Here is a 14346-nt window from a genome sequence, read left to right as displayed (position 1 = left end):
CTGAATAAATATAATTTGCACGATCCAATTATTGACAAGAAACCGTATAGGTAAAATGCTATAGAACATTATTTTAGCAACAAGCTATATCAAGATTTCTACAAATTTATTTAACAAAATTGAATATTCAGAAAAAAAAGGCAATAATCGTTATCTACAATTAAGCAAAATGCTCGTTCAGATCAGGTCTGTGTAAATTATTTTTTCATCATTTAAATATTCAATATCATGTAAAAGAAGAAACGTTATAAAAACAAAAACATTCAACTGAAAGTTTAAATCATACAACGAATCATACTGTATTACTTGCGTAGAAAAGTTTCCTTAGTATTTTATGATTAAATATTAATAACAAATGGAAATGTTGATAATTGAAATTCTAACTCTTGTCTTTTTATACTCTGAGAAGTGAGTCCGTTTTTCAAAAATTTTTTTTACTTTTCCCGTATTCACTTTAGCATCATCCATTTGAGGAAATTTCAATTAGGGCTTAAAAGTGAATATTCCATTGTAAGAAGAAGGATAAATATCTTGGCGACAATTATTAATGATATATAATAGTTCCAACATGTTGTAGCATGTAGAATAAAGATTAGCATAAGTAGTACAAAATAGTTTTAACTTCTTTAGATAATTAGTAGAAAGTATGCTTTCTCGATATTTAAATGACATAAATTTTATTGCCAATTTGTCATATTATGTCTTTAAATAGCATAAAAATCATCATAAAGAAACTTTTTTTCCAAATCTAGTTTCTTGCTAAAATAAAATATTATGTATAAATGCATATATATATATATTAAGCTAATATTTCAAGGATAATTCAATTTAGATATTGTTATAGCTAATCTACTAAATCATTAAATAACTGGAAAATGCAACTAGTAAATTAGATAGCATCCCGAATGTTGTAATTTCATAGAAGGGTGTTCGAATATTCCCAAATATATCTTAATCATCTTAAAGCTTTATATATAGATAAAGTTACCTATTTATTTAGTGTCACGTTAATTTTTTTTCCAATTTAGCAGCCGCTCGTCTAGCACGATCAAAATTTTTTATTTTTTTCAAAAAATATCATCCGAATAGTTTTAGTCATCGAAGTATCGAACAAATAATTAAGCTTTGTGCAAGTGTTATATTTTTAAAAGATGTAATTCAATAATTATAGATCTGCATCAATATTTCAAAGATCTAAATAAGCAATTGAAATAAAAGGTTTTTAGAATTATGTCTGATAGCTCTTCCCATTTTTCCTTCCCAAAAGAGGAAGAAAAAGTTTTAGCTTTATGGAATGAAATAGATGCATTCCACACCACACTAGAGTTAACTAAAGACAAGCCTGAATTCTCCTTCTTTGATGGACCACCTTTTGCAACAGGTACTCCCCATTATGGTCATATCTTAGCCTCCACCATTAAGGATATTGTTCCAAGATATGCTACTATGACAGGTTACCACGTTGAAAGAAGGTTCGGTTGGGATACTCATGGTTTACCAATTGAACATATCATCGACAAAAAATTAGACATTCATTCTAAAGAAGATGTTTTCAAATTCGGTTTAGAAAATTACAATAACGAATGTAGAGCTATTGTTATGACCTATGCTGATGAATGGAGAAAAACTATCGGTCGTTTAGGTCGTTGGATTGACTTCGACAATGATTATAAAACTATGTACCCATCCTTTATGGAATCTACATGGTGGGCTTTTAAGCAATTGTTTGAAAAAGACCAAGTTTACCGTGGTCAAAGAGTTATGCCATATTCTACTGGGTGTACTACACCATTGAGTAATTTTGAAGCTCAACAAAACTATAAAGATGTCAATGATCCAGCTGTTACTATCGGTTTTGATGTTGTTGGTCAAGAAAAGACTCAATTTGTTGCTTGGACTACCACACCATGGACTCTTCCATCCAACATGGCTTTATGTGTTAACCCAGAATTCGAATATGTAAAGATTTACGATGAAAATAAGGACATGTATTTCTATACCCTAGAATCATTGATTAAAACATTATACAAGAAGCCAGCTGCTGAAAAATATAAGGTTGTCGAAAAAGTTAAGGGTTCTGACTTAGTTGGCATGAAATATAAGCCACTATTCAACTACTTTTATGATGATTGGAAAGACACTGCTTTCAGAGTTCTTGCTGACTCTTATGTTTCTAATGATTCTGGTACTGGTATTGTTCACAATGCCCCTGCTTTTGGTGAAGACGATTACAGAGTCTGTGTCGCCAATGGCGTTATTAAGGAAGATTCTGATTTCCCTAACCCAGTTGATGATGTTGGTAATTTCCTTGACGAAGTTACTGACTTCAAAGGTATGTACGTTAAAGATGCTGATAAATTTATCATCAAGCATTTAACTGCTAGTGGTAACATGTTATTAGCTAGTCAAATTCGCCATTCTTACCCATTCTGTTGGAGATCTGATACCCCATTATTATACCGTACTGTTCCAGCTTGGTTTGTTCGTGTTAAGAACATCGTTCCACAATTATTAGAATCTGTTAAGAAAACTCACTGGGTTCCAGAAGTTATTAAGGAAAAGAGATTTGCCAACTGGATTGCCAATGCTCGTGATTGGAATATTTCGAGAAATAGATATTGGGGTACTCCAATTCCATTATGGGCTTCCGAAGATTTAACTGAAATTGTCTGTGTTGGATCCATTGCTGAACTAGAAGAATTATCTGGTGTTAAAAACATTACTGATTTACATCGTGATACCATTGATAATATTACTATTCCATCCAAGAAGGGTAATGGTCCATTAAAAAGAATTGAAGAAGTTTTTGACTGTTGGTTCGAATCTGGTTCTATGCCCTATGCTTCTCAACACTACCCATTTGAAAACAAAGATTTATTCAAGCAAAGAGTCCCAGCTAACTTCATTTCCGAAGGTTTGGATCAAACTAGAGGTTGGTTCTATACTTTAAGTGTATTAGGTACTCAATTATTTGGTGAAGTTCCATATAAGAACGTTATTGTTTCTGGTATTGTTTTGGCTGCCGATGGTAAGAAGATGTCAAAATCATTGAAGAACTACCCAGATCCAAATATTGTTCTAAACCAATATGGTGCCGATGCCTTAAGATTATATTTGATTAACTCTCCAGTTTTGAAAGCTGAAAGTTTGAAATTTAAGGAAGAAGGTGTTAAAGAAGTTGTTTCTAAAGTTTTATTACCATGGTGGAATTCGTTCAAATTCTTGGACGGTCAAATTGCTTTATTAAAGAAAACTTCTGATATCGATTTCCAATATGATCCTACCTTAAGAAGTGATAATGTTATGGATAGATGGGTTCTAGCCTCATTACAATCATTGGTCAAATTTATTCACGCTGAAATGTCTGAATATAGATTATATACTGTCGTTCCAGAATTATTGCAATTCATTGATTCTTTAACCAACTGGTATATTAGATTCAATCGTCGTCGTTTGAAGGGTGAAAACGGTGTTAGTGATTGTGTTAAAGCTTTAAATACTTTGTTCGAAGCTTTATTTACTTTTGTTCGTGCTATGGCTCCATTCACCCCATTCTTATCTGATAGCATCTACTTAAGAATGAAAGAATATATTCCAGCTGATATTATCAGTAAGTTTGGTAAGGACAGCAGATCTGTTCACTTCTTATCTTACCCAGTTGTCAGAGAAGAATTATTCGATGAAGCTATTGAAAAGGCAGTTGGTAGAATGCAATCTGTTATTGAATTAGGTAGAAATATTCGTGAAAAGAAGACCATTTCTTTGAAAACTCCATTAAAGAGTTTAGTTATCTTGCATGGTGATAAGGAATACTTAAAGGATGTTGCTGCTCTAAAGAACTACATTGTAGAAGAATTAAATGTCCGTGATGTTATTATTACTGATGACGAAGCTAAATACGGTGTTGAATACACAGCCATTGCTGATTGGCCAGTTTTGGGTAAGAAATTAAAGAAAGATGCTAAAAAAGTTAAAGCTGCTTTACCAACTGTTACATCTGAGCAAGTTGTCCAATATCTAGAAACTGGTAAATTAGTTGTTGATGGTATTGAATTGGTTAAGGGTGACTTGAACGTTGTTAGAGGTTTACCAGAATCTAAGACACAAGAAGGTCAAGAAACCAGAACTGATCAAGAAGTTTTAATTATCTTAGATACTAAGATCTACGATGAATTAAAGACTGAAGGTCTTGCCAGAGAATTGGTCAATAGAATCCAAAAATTAAGAAAGAAATGTGGCTTAGAAGCTACTGATGATGTCTTAGTTAAGTACGATCTGGTTAAGGATACCATTGATTTCGAATCAGTTATCAAAGCTCATGGTGAAATGTTGACTAAAACCTGTAGATCTGAAATCTCTAAGGATGATGGTAAGAGAACAGATGCTATTGCTGATGAAGAACAAACTATTAACGACACAGTTTTTCAAATTGAAAATATTCAAGTTATAAATATTATTATAGCACTGCAAACTATTACATTGTCCTTTACTTTATTGTACATTAGATATATCTGGTTTGCAAAGAATATCATTATATTATGTATGATTTTTTTTCCCTTCTATGAGTTGTTCATCACTAGCAATCCATTTATAGATTTATTATTCCTTGTCTTTTACTTTTATTTACCCTGTTGCATTCGTTGTATAAAATAGAATATACTGTATACTGTAACAATTTAACATATTTACTATATATTACGAATTTTGTTTTAATATATATGTATGACCCCTTTTCTTCATTAAAATTCAAATGGCGCTATCATAAAAACAGCCTGATTTTCAATAAGTATAAATCTCCGAAACTAGTAAGTCTAAAAATTATTGAGATGATGTAAGAATGGCATTGAAAAACGGTATATAAATTATTTTTAAAAAAAAACATGAAAGATTCTTTAAAAAATAGTTCTGACTAGATAAACTTGCAAAATTAACAACTTATAACAGCAATAATAATAATAAAAAAAGATCAAATGACTTTTCCAGCTACTACTTCTACCTTTAATCTAAAGCTGCAATCGCCAAATTCAAGTTTACGTGATAACACCGTGAATGTTGACGCGTTAATAATGAATAGAAATAATTCAAGGGAATCGATAAGTGAAGCCATTATATCGGAGAGACAAAAAATACATAGGGATCGTTCACCTGTCCATCGTTCTCCTATTTCAGATCATGAGAGAAAGCAAAGACAAAGGCAAGCAGAAGAAGATAGAAAAAGCAAGAGATTAAGTCAGAGTCTAAAAATACGTGGTGGATTAGATAAAATGGAAGAGTTCGTGATAAGGGGGGAAAGACTGAAAGAATTGCAAGAACTGGCAAAGCAAGCAGAAGAACACACACTTCCAAGCGAATTTGCTGAGAAATATGAAGAAGCTAATGGCGAAGATATAGACGATGATGATCTACTAGAATGTCTGGAGGCACGTGAAAATAAGGCAGCTGAGTTGGAAATCCTGCTTGCAGAGTTATTTATAAGCTGATCTAGACAAAATTCTTAAAAGATATATCATTGATAATGTATATATATTGTACTGGAGTAATCTTAGTAACGTTAATGGTGGTTGTGAGGACATATCTATATTTTATGTTGCTAATAGTTTCCCCGTGTTTTTTGGCTAATGGTTCACGGCCCTTTTAAGGCTCTTCAAGCTTTTGTCAGGTGTTTTTTACTATTATCCTTGCTCTGTTTTTTTGCTTTGTGTTCTTTTTGTCTTTTTGAAGTACAAAAGCGGGATGCCGGTTCTTAGTAATAAGGGAGCGGATTATCGCATTACGCCTTGTTTGTATTTTTTAGATTGTCTATTTATACTTCAATACATACTAAATTCATACTAACACTGGTGTGCACCAAATAGCACTTAATATTAGCACTTATATTGAATTTGATATTAAAATTAACGTTTACTTCTTATATAACATATCTTAAAGGAGCTCTGAGATAAAGACTCTGCAAAAAACACATATCTAACTAATACTAGCAAATCATTTCCTAGGAGAGAAAAGATTCCATCTACATCCAAAAAGTTAGATTTAAACATAGAATACGTCTACAATTATTTTTACACAATGAAATCCTCTTTCAAATCTGAATATCCATTTGAAAAAAGAAAGGCTGAAGCTGAAAGAATTTCTCAAAAATTTCAAAATAGGATCCCAGTAATTTGTGAAAAAGTTGAAAAATCAGATGTTCCTGATATTGATAAGAGAAAATATCTTGTACCAGGTGATTTGACTGTTGGGCAATTTGTATATGTTATTAGAAAAAGAATCATGTTACCTCCTGAAAAGGCCATCTTCATTTTTGTTAATGATACTCTACCACCAACTGCGTCCTTGATGTCGGCTGTTTACCAAGAACACAAAGATAAAGATGGGTTTTTATATGTGACATACTCAGGTGAAAATACATTTGGTTCTAATACATTTCAATTTTAGAAAATAAAAAAGAAAAAATACTTCCTATTGGCTCACTTTCTAACTTTATTATACATATTTGATCTTATATTAGCCAAATAATTCCAAGCACAATAAACTGAAAGAAATATCATACATATTTGCAATCATATATATGCACATTACTAGAAATTCTTACTGATGCTATAAATAACTAAATAAAACTAATATTTCTTTTCTTCATTTTCATTGTTTTACCAATCTTATTATAACACGGCTTCAGTGAAAACATAACAAAGAGGAATTTTAATATACTCAGCTAACTATTTTTTTTTATTTTACTTTTATAACAATATGAAAAGTTGATTACTTATGGTACTCAATCAGTTATAGTGATATGCCATTATCTACGTATTGGTATTTTTTTTTTGTCTTTAATTTTTTTTAATTTTTTTTAATTATAAATCTATTCTCTTCTCATTCATATTATTTGTTGGTTAAATTTATTTACACATATATAATTGTTCTTTCTATTATTGTCCATAACTTAATTTATACATAATCAAACAAAAAAACAGAAAAAAAGAAAATAATAATAATAAAAATTTACCTGAAAATAAAATGTGTTTTTATCCTTTATGCAGTATATATTCCTCTCAAGAAACCTAACCACTCTAAGTTGATTTTCTGTGTTAATATTTTTTCGAAGCTTTTTTCTATTTCCTATGTCCGAAATACTAGCGGCTATTTTTTAAAGATTAACTTCAAAATGACACAAAAACAAAATAAAGAGGAATAAAGGGGGTTATTATTAACCTAAAAAGGATGAGTATTTTTCATTGAAAAAAAAAATTACTTATTTGAATCAAAGATTTAATGTTGATTTAGAAAAAAAAAGAACAAAAAATGGATAAGATACCCTTGAAAGAAAAAAATACAAATTCTTATAATAAAAATAAAAAAACAAATGGTAAGGTTTTAAAACCAAAAACTAATAATCATAATAGGAAATATGAAAATATTGTTAATTCATCTAATAATAAGAGCTCAATAAGTACTAGGGGGATTATTAATCATATACCTAAAAAACTTGGTAAAATAACCCATATTAATAGGAATATAAATGAAGATACCCGTTATAGAAACAATAGTAAAAGCAGAAAAGATAATATACCAATACTGAAAGATGAACCTTCAAAGGATGGTCTTACAAAAGAAAAGTTAGATCTTCTACAGGAACAAATAATTCAATTGGAAACAACAGTCTTTAATTGTGATCATTTTATTTGTAGCTTTGAGAATATTGAATCTATATATATACCTAGGCTATGGTTTCTTTTCGAATTAGAAATGTGTCAAGAAAAGAATTCAGTTAAAAATCTAAGAAACAGTTGCTATCATAACAAAGTATATGAAAATATTGTTCCTAATTGGCAAGCAAGCAATACTTTAGGGCAACCTCTTACAGAAGGTTATGAACCATTTGATATCCAAACAATTGTACTACCCAAACTTTTTTCCCAAGATTTAAACGAGTTACAAAGAAAAAATAATATTGAGGATATTAACCATGTAACAGTTGAATTAGGAAGTTTTTCAACTTCTGAACTTGAAAAGGAAGATACTTTCCAAAAAGAAAATGGAATTACAACCAAAAAAAATTATGAATCTCTTAATGATAATAAACCAAGAAACGGGGAAACATTCCTTTCGAAAAGAAACATTGATGATATATTTAATTTCTCTCTTCCCTTAGATGCTAAACTATTAGTTGAATCAAGTAGTTCTAAAACAAATTCATTCCTAATAGATACAAATAATCTTCAAGAGAATGACAATATTAAAAATAATAATAAATCTAATGATGCAATTGAACCTGATAAATCATTCGAAACAGAGAAAAACGACACAAATAAGAGAAATAATAAGGAGAATTTACTTTTAAAAAAATTAAATTTTCAAGTAGCAAAATTTTTTTTGGATTTATTTTTTTTGGATTTTTTGTTTAGTTTTTAAATGGGAGTTAAGAATTATTATATTAATATTTATAAAGTTAATATCTAAAGAAATGATAAATAGAGATATAATTATAATAATTACATGTTTAATGCGATGGAAGTAAAAATGTTGGTTTTGTCATTTTATGTTGCTTTTAGTGCTGCTAGTACTATTTAATGCCAATTATCCTGGCATTAGTAATCAATCTGATTATAATTTCTAATATAGTAGAGAATATTACTTCAATATAAAGACATTAAATTGTTTAATAGTGGTCGTCAAAGATGGAATGAAATAAAATCATAATTCTAAAATTAATATTACAAAATAATAAATCAAATAGGGAGAAAAAAAAATAAGCTCAAAATGACTAACCCTGGAAAATAATGAGTGAATGTAAATCCAATAAACTTAATTAAGTCCTTATTCATTAATGATTTATTATTGATGATGATATTGTAGTTTTATTTTTGGATTGAAATAATTAATAGAGTTTCATTTTTGTTTATTTTTTTTTAAAAAAAAAATCAGCAAGTCTTTTATCTTTCATTTTTCTTTCTACCTTTAACTTCATAATCTGTAGTAGGATGCAATTTAATAATATTTGGATAATCTGGTCTATTCCCCATATGACCTTGGTGCCAATCATTACTAATAGCATATGCTAATACGGTACCATTTCTATTGAAATTTACTACGGATATGGAGCCAGATTGAGCAGGGAACCCTTTTAATCTATGTCTATTGTCTTTATCCCAAAAGTGGAAGGAACCATCACTACCACCAGTTACAAAACTGCTATAAACTGGATGACAAGCAATGGTATTAACAGTGGAAACAATAGATTGACTTTGCATTCCAATTGCCCTGTTTTGGCTTGCTTGACGATGGCATTTAAAAGAAAACCCTTGGTCTTTTTGTTGGACATCATCAATGTATCTTAATGCACATCTTCCCTCTACTGAACCGATTGCATAACCATCACCTTGATTATAACATGATACTACTCTGGTTTGCCATTTTAATGGTGACATTACTGTTTTAAACAGCACTTGGGGGTTTGCTAGATTTATTATACAAATATGTCTTTCAGCTGTAGCTACAATTAATAGTTGTTGTTTATTATCCATACTATAGACACGTTCCGGCATCATTACTGTTGAAACAGGTTGTGGTTGTCTCATATCCCAATATTTAATAGTTTTATCCCAAGACCCAGTTACAATCAGTTCAGTATTACCTGGTCCACATGGAACAAATCTTAAACTTTTCACTGGGGCTTGATGGACACCAATTTGTTGTGATTGACCACTTGTTACGTCATAAAGTTTTACTACATTATCACAGCCACCTGACGCTACTTTTGTACCATCTCCAGACCATCTTGTGGTCAGTACTGGAGCAGAATGTTCATATTGAGCTCTTCCTTGAACTACACCATTCTGTACATCCCATATTCTAACTTTGTTATCCCATGAACTTGCACTGAACATGAAATCTTGTTGTGGAGAAAATGCAATATCTGAAATTGAGTCTTCGGCTGGGTTACTAATTGTAATATCATTCTCTAGATCTTTACCATTAGTCATGGTAGTGGTACCTGTATTCGTGCTTGTAGATCTTATAAACGACATATTATTATCTATTTAAAGATTGATATTAATTGATATGATTGGGAAACACACTTTTTTTTTAAAACTTCTATAAAAATGTTTGATATAATTTAGCTTTCAATTAAAGTAGTATTATTATTCTACAAGTTAACCTAAATAAATCCGTTAAAGTTGATTCGAATATTTTAATTGCTATTCTTGGAATAAATGCAATTCTAGTATATATGACGTGTCTGAGGTTATTTGGTCCAATCTTTTACAATTGATAACTATTTTAAATTATCTTTTATCACATATAACATTATTTTTCACATTTTTTTAGCTCATCTAGATAATCCAAAACTATTAGTCACCCGGACAAAATTTTAAAGAGAAATGTTGAAAATAAAACTGTGAAGGAAAAAAAAAAAATAATCGCCAAAGAGATATTTGGTTAAAGTGTATCAAAAGGTTAAATAAAGGGTTCAGTTAATTGTATTTCAAATATATATTTTTATCGGGAGGTTCATAAGTTAATTTATCAATATTTTTTATATTTCAAGAGTTGTAGACGATTACTCAACTTACAAACAAATATAGTCAAGATAATAAGCATTTGAAAAAAAAAAAAAAAAAAAAAAAAAAAAAAGAATAAAAATAAAATAGAGGAAAAGAAAAGATAATAAAAATAAGATCGATATCCTAATACAAATAATAAGCTAACTAAATTGTATTTGCAAATAAAATATGTTACCATTATATCTATTGACCAATGTGAAAGGTCAAAAAATGACTATTGAATTAAAAAATGGAGAAGTAGTAGAAGGTGAATTGACCAATGTTGATAATTGGATGAATTTAACACTGACAAATGTATCTCAACATAATGGATCCGATTTTATTTCTGGACCACAAGTTGAAGTTGTTAAATCGAAGGAAATTTACTTACGAGGCACATATATTAAATATATTTCTTTACAAAAAGATATCATTGATCAAGTCAAGACACAAATTAATAATAATAATATGAATAATGGTGGTGGTCGTGGTGGTAATAATTATAGAAGACAACAAAATAAATATAACAGTTCCAACAACTATAATAAAAAACATGGTAATTACAACGGTAATAATAGTAATAATAGAAACAGAAATTATAACAATAGTAATAGTAGCAATAATCAACGTCGTTCGTATTATAATGACCACAATAGATCACACCATAACAATCATCAACAACAGCAACAACAGCAACAACAACAACATAATCATCAAGAAAGTTATAACAGCAACAACAGCAACAGCCGTTTCCATGATCAAGAACGTGTAGAGTTTTAAACGGTTGCTTGTGGAATGTACTTACTCTACATTTGGGGAACGGTTACTATAGCACACTACATTACGTAATAATTTTTTTTTAAAAAATGAAAAAAAAAAAAAATAAAAATTGGAAAATTAAAAAAAAAAAAAATACTTTAATAGAATAGTACTTTATATGCATATATAGTATTCTATATAGCTAACAGAATATTTATTTTTTTTAAAGAAAAAAAATATATATATATACGTCTATATATATTCTGTTTGCCAATTCAACTATTTATTCAAATTACGTCATGATAATTTTTTTTTGAGGGGATGTTTAAATAATTTGAGTATTTGTATTGATTTGGACCAAAATATATATGATGAAGAGATTAATTTTGAGATTTTTTTAAATAATAAATATCTATCTGATTCTATAAAAACTTGTCTTGATGCAAGTTTATATATATATATATATATAAAATATTTTCCCTTTTTTTAACTTATTTTATTTTTTTTTTTCATGAAATTGTATTGTGATTACGTTAAGAGACAAAAGAAAAAAAATTAGTTAGAAGGTTAGAAATTATCCTTCGAAATGTCAATCGTTAAGGTGTAAATAATTGTTATTGTTATTATTATAATTTATTGCAAATAGACAACGATTAACCATGTAACTTATTGAACCCAACATTAAAGAGAATAAAACGTTGAGTAATGTAAAATAATAAATCGAAGCTATTTGTGTGGCTGATACAGTGATGACTTTTATACCAAATACAAAATAAAAGATGTAGAATTCAATAAAAATGAATGGACTTGCTCCAATAAAGAAACTTCTCCATTGCCAACTGATTTTGTTGTTATTATTATTGTTATTATTGCTATTATTAGCATTATTATTATTTGTAAGTGGGTTAGTTGTAGTGGTATTTGTATTGGTGTTACGGAAAATGAATTGTGAATTGATCAAGTATGATATACTTGTTATTATAATACATAATATTTGTGAAGAAATTAAAATGACGATTAATAATTGGTAAATATTTGAATTTAAATTCCAAACAGAATTGATAATCAAAGAGATTTCCAAATATAAGATGATGGATGGAATGAGTCCTGTGAGTGAAAGATATAGGAGGATCATTGCAACACGATATTTCATAGAATATTTGGACAATGAAGAAGAAGAAGAAGTAGAAGACGTTTTTTCAAAATCCAAATTCAAATTTGGAGAAGTTGGAAGAGATCTTGAAGGGTATTTGGGGAATGAGATGAATCTGGTGGATAAGACACCCGAGATAATGGATAAGGGGATGGAAAGGATGAAATAACTTGTGAAAAAATACATGCTTAGTTTAAAGGGGAAAGCATGATTTTTTTCAGAGAGATAAATGATGGAATTGATGATAAACATAGATAGAAGAATGAAAGCCGGTAAAGTGGAACCAAAGAGGATTGGATTTGTCAAATAATATTTGTCAGGGAAATTTGTTAAGATGAACGTACGTTGAATTAATGTACCGATAAAGACGGAAACGATTATACCAAAAGCAATAAAGAATAAGGCCACGATGATGGTATCTTTAATCTGATGGAATTTCGAGATTTGGAAGGTGATTAGTACCGAAGAGATTAACAAGAAGAAGAATTGAATACCACTGGTGATACAGATGGTGAAAATATTTGGATATCTAGTGGTTGTGGTAGTGGTGATACTGAGTTGTCTTTTTTTCCAGGATTTGTTGTAGAGGATTCTCATTCTATTCATGGAAATGACGAGACATAAGAAAGTAATGACACCTACGGTAATGGAGTTGGAATTGATTAGGGAGTACCAATGGAAACTAAGATCTTTTTCACGTAACAACTCATCAGCGGTTTTGAATAGATCCCATCTTTGATTCCAAGGCAAATCGAACTCTTCTCTCCAATAAACACTGTAGGAGAAAGGCAAATAAGTTGGATCATCATTATTTTCGGGGACTTTGACTTCCAAAGGTATGAAATCTTTGGAAGCACCGGGACAGTTGTAATCGACAATGGAACGTGGGTAAACTTCTAATCCAACAATAGTGAAAGTATCCGACGTGACTGCGTGGTATCTGACCACAAACATCAAATGAGTGTTCAAATAAGCTTGTCCTGTTTGGTTATCAAAATACCCTAGTGAAAACCCTGGCAAATATTGTTTCTTGTTGACTTTATTGGAAATGTAGGTGGTTCCGACGGGTAAATCATTGTCGACATACCATTGAACGATATAATCGTTTTTAATCAGATCATAAGCTCTCTGCATACCCTTTTTAGAAGTTTTCCTTGAACATAAGATGTGGCAAGGTTCATCTTTGGCGAATTCCAAGATGTAATCTGATTCCGATAGATAATCACCGTTAAACAATTCAGTGAGAGAATTGTGGATTGGTCTTTTCGTGTCCGAAGGGGGACACACGAATGGTAAATCATAATAGCACAAGGCAGGCTGAGATACAGCAGGGTCGTCCGGAAGGGCTTTGTTGGTGGTGATTTGAACTTTGTCACCTACTTTGTATAAGTTTGGTTTAATCCACCCGTTGATATTGTTGTTATGGTAAGATTTGAATATTTTTCTATCATCCAATTGTGGAGAGTTGACGTGTATGAGATGGGAAATGTATTGCAGGGAAAGTATTAGCAGGACGACGGAGACGACGAGACTAAGCCAATTGGCCAAGGTGGAGGAGTTGCGGGGTTTATATTTCATGGGGGGGGGGTAAGATGTGGTATAATCTTTATGTGTTTGGTTTGGTATGGCTTTGCTTCTTTTTAGTTTTTAGTTTTTTTTTAATTATCAAGTATGTATGCAATATGAATAAGAATCTGTTGTAGATTGAACAATCGAATAATGAATGAACGAAAGTGATTGGCGTTTTATTTTTGACCCGAAATTCTCATGGGATTGCCTGAAAGGACCCGGGCGACCGACCCGGCTGAATGAAGAATGCCGAGGGAGGCGAAAATACGAAGGGAAATTGAGGGAGGTTCAGCATGGGCGGCTTAAGAGCGGCTTAAGGGCCCC

At 30.5% G+C, this 14346-nt stretch overlaps 7 protein-coding genes across 7 annotated transcripts; 5 read left to right on the top strand and 2 right to left on the bottom strand.

Annotated features, from left to right (window-relative positions):
• Positions 1-1230: 1230 nt before the first annotated feature.
• Positions 1231-4653, top strand: ILS1 (isoleucine--tRNA ligase ILS1; the record flags this gene model as incomplete). The annotated part of the gene is made up of 1 exon (XM_004182174.1): positions 1231-4653. The coding sequence occupies one exon, from the start codon at positions 1231-1233 to the stop codon at positions 4651-4653; it is 3423 nt and encodes a 1140-aa protein (XP_004182222.1).
• A 317-nt stretch (positions 4654-4970) lies between these two features.
• On the top strand, positions 4971-5480 carry RTT105 (Rtt105p; the record flags this gene model as incomplete). The annotated part of the gene is made up of 1 exon (XM_004182173.1): positions 4971-5480. One exon carries the CDS (start codon positions 4971-4973, stop codon positions 5478-5480), a length of 510 nt encoding a protein of 169 aa, XP_004182221.1.
• Positions 5481-6066: 586 nt separating this feature from the next.
• On the top strand, positions 6067-6435 carry ATG8 (ubiquitin-like protein ATG8; the record flags this gene model as incomplete). Its single annotated transcript, XM_004182172.1, has 1 exon — positions 6067-6435. One exon carries the CDS (start codon positions 6067-6069, stop codon positions 6433-6435), a length of 369 nt encoding a protein of 122 aa, XP_004182220.1.
• Positions 6436-7299: 864 nt separating this feature from the next.
• MAM1 (Mam1p) lies at positions 7300-8409 on the top strand (the record flags this gene model as incomplete). The annotated part of the gene is made up of 1 exon (XM_004182171.1): positions 7300-8409. The coding sequence occupies one exon, from the start codon at positions 7300-7302 to the stop codon at positions 8407-8409; it is 1110 nt and encodes a 369-aa protein (XP_004182219.1).
• A 521-nt stretch (positions 8410-8930) lies between these two features.
• Positions 8931-10025, bottom strand: GLE2 (RNA export factor GLE2; the record flags this gene model as incomplete). The annotated part of the gene is made up of 1 exon (XM_004182170.1): positions 8931-10025. The coding sequence occupies one exon, from the start codon at positions 10023-10025 to the stop codon at positions 8931-8933; it is 1095 nt and encodes a 364-aa protein (XP_004182218.1).
• A 705-nt stretch (positions 10026-10730) lies between these two features.
• LSM4 (U6 snRNA complex subunit LSM4) lies at positions 10731-11321 on the top strand (the record flags this gene model as incomplete). Its single annotated transcript, XM_004182169.1, has 1 exon — positions 10731-11321. One exon carries the CDS (start codon positions 10731-10733, stop codon positions 11319-11321), a length of 591 nt encoding a protein of 196 aa, XP_004182217.1.
• Positions 11322-11889: 568 nt separating this feature from the next.
• TMN3 (Tmn3p) lies at positions 11890-14031 on the bottom strand (the record flags this gene model as incomplete). Its single annotated transcript, XM_004182168.1, has 1 exon — positions 11890-14031. One exon carries the CDS (start codon positions 14029-14031, stop codon positions 11890-11892), a length of 2142 nt encoding a protein of 713 aa, XP_004182216.1.
• Positions 14032-14346: the final 315 nt, after the last annotated feature.

The sequence above is a fragment of the Henningerozyma blattae genome, chromosome 9 (genome assembly GCF_000315915.1).
Source record: "Henningerozyma blattae CBS 6284 chromosome 9, complete genome".
Classification (NCBI taxonomy): Eukaryota; Fungi; Ascomycota; class Saccharomycetes; order Saccharomycetales; family Saccharomycetaceae; genus Henningerozyma; species Henningerozyma blattae.
This window is presented reverse-complemented; position numbering and strand designations above follow the sequence as displayed.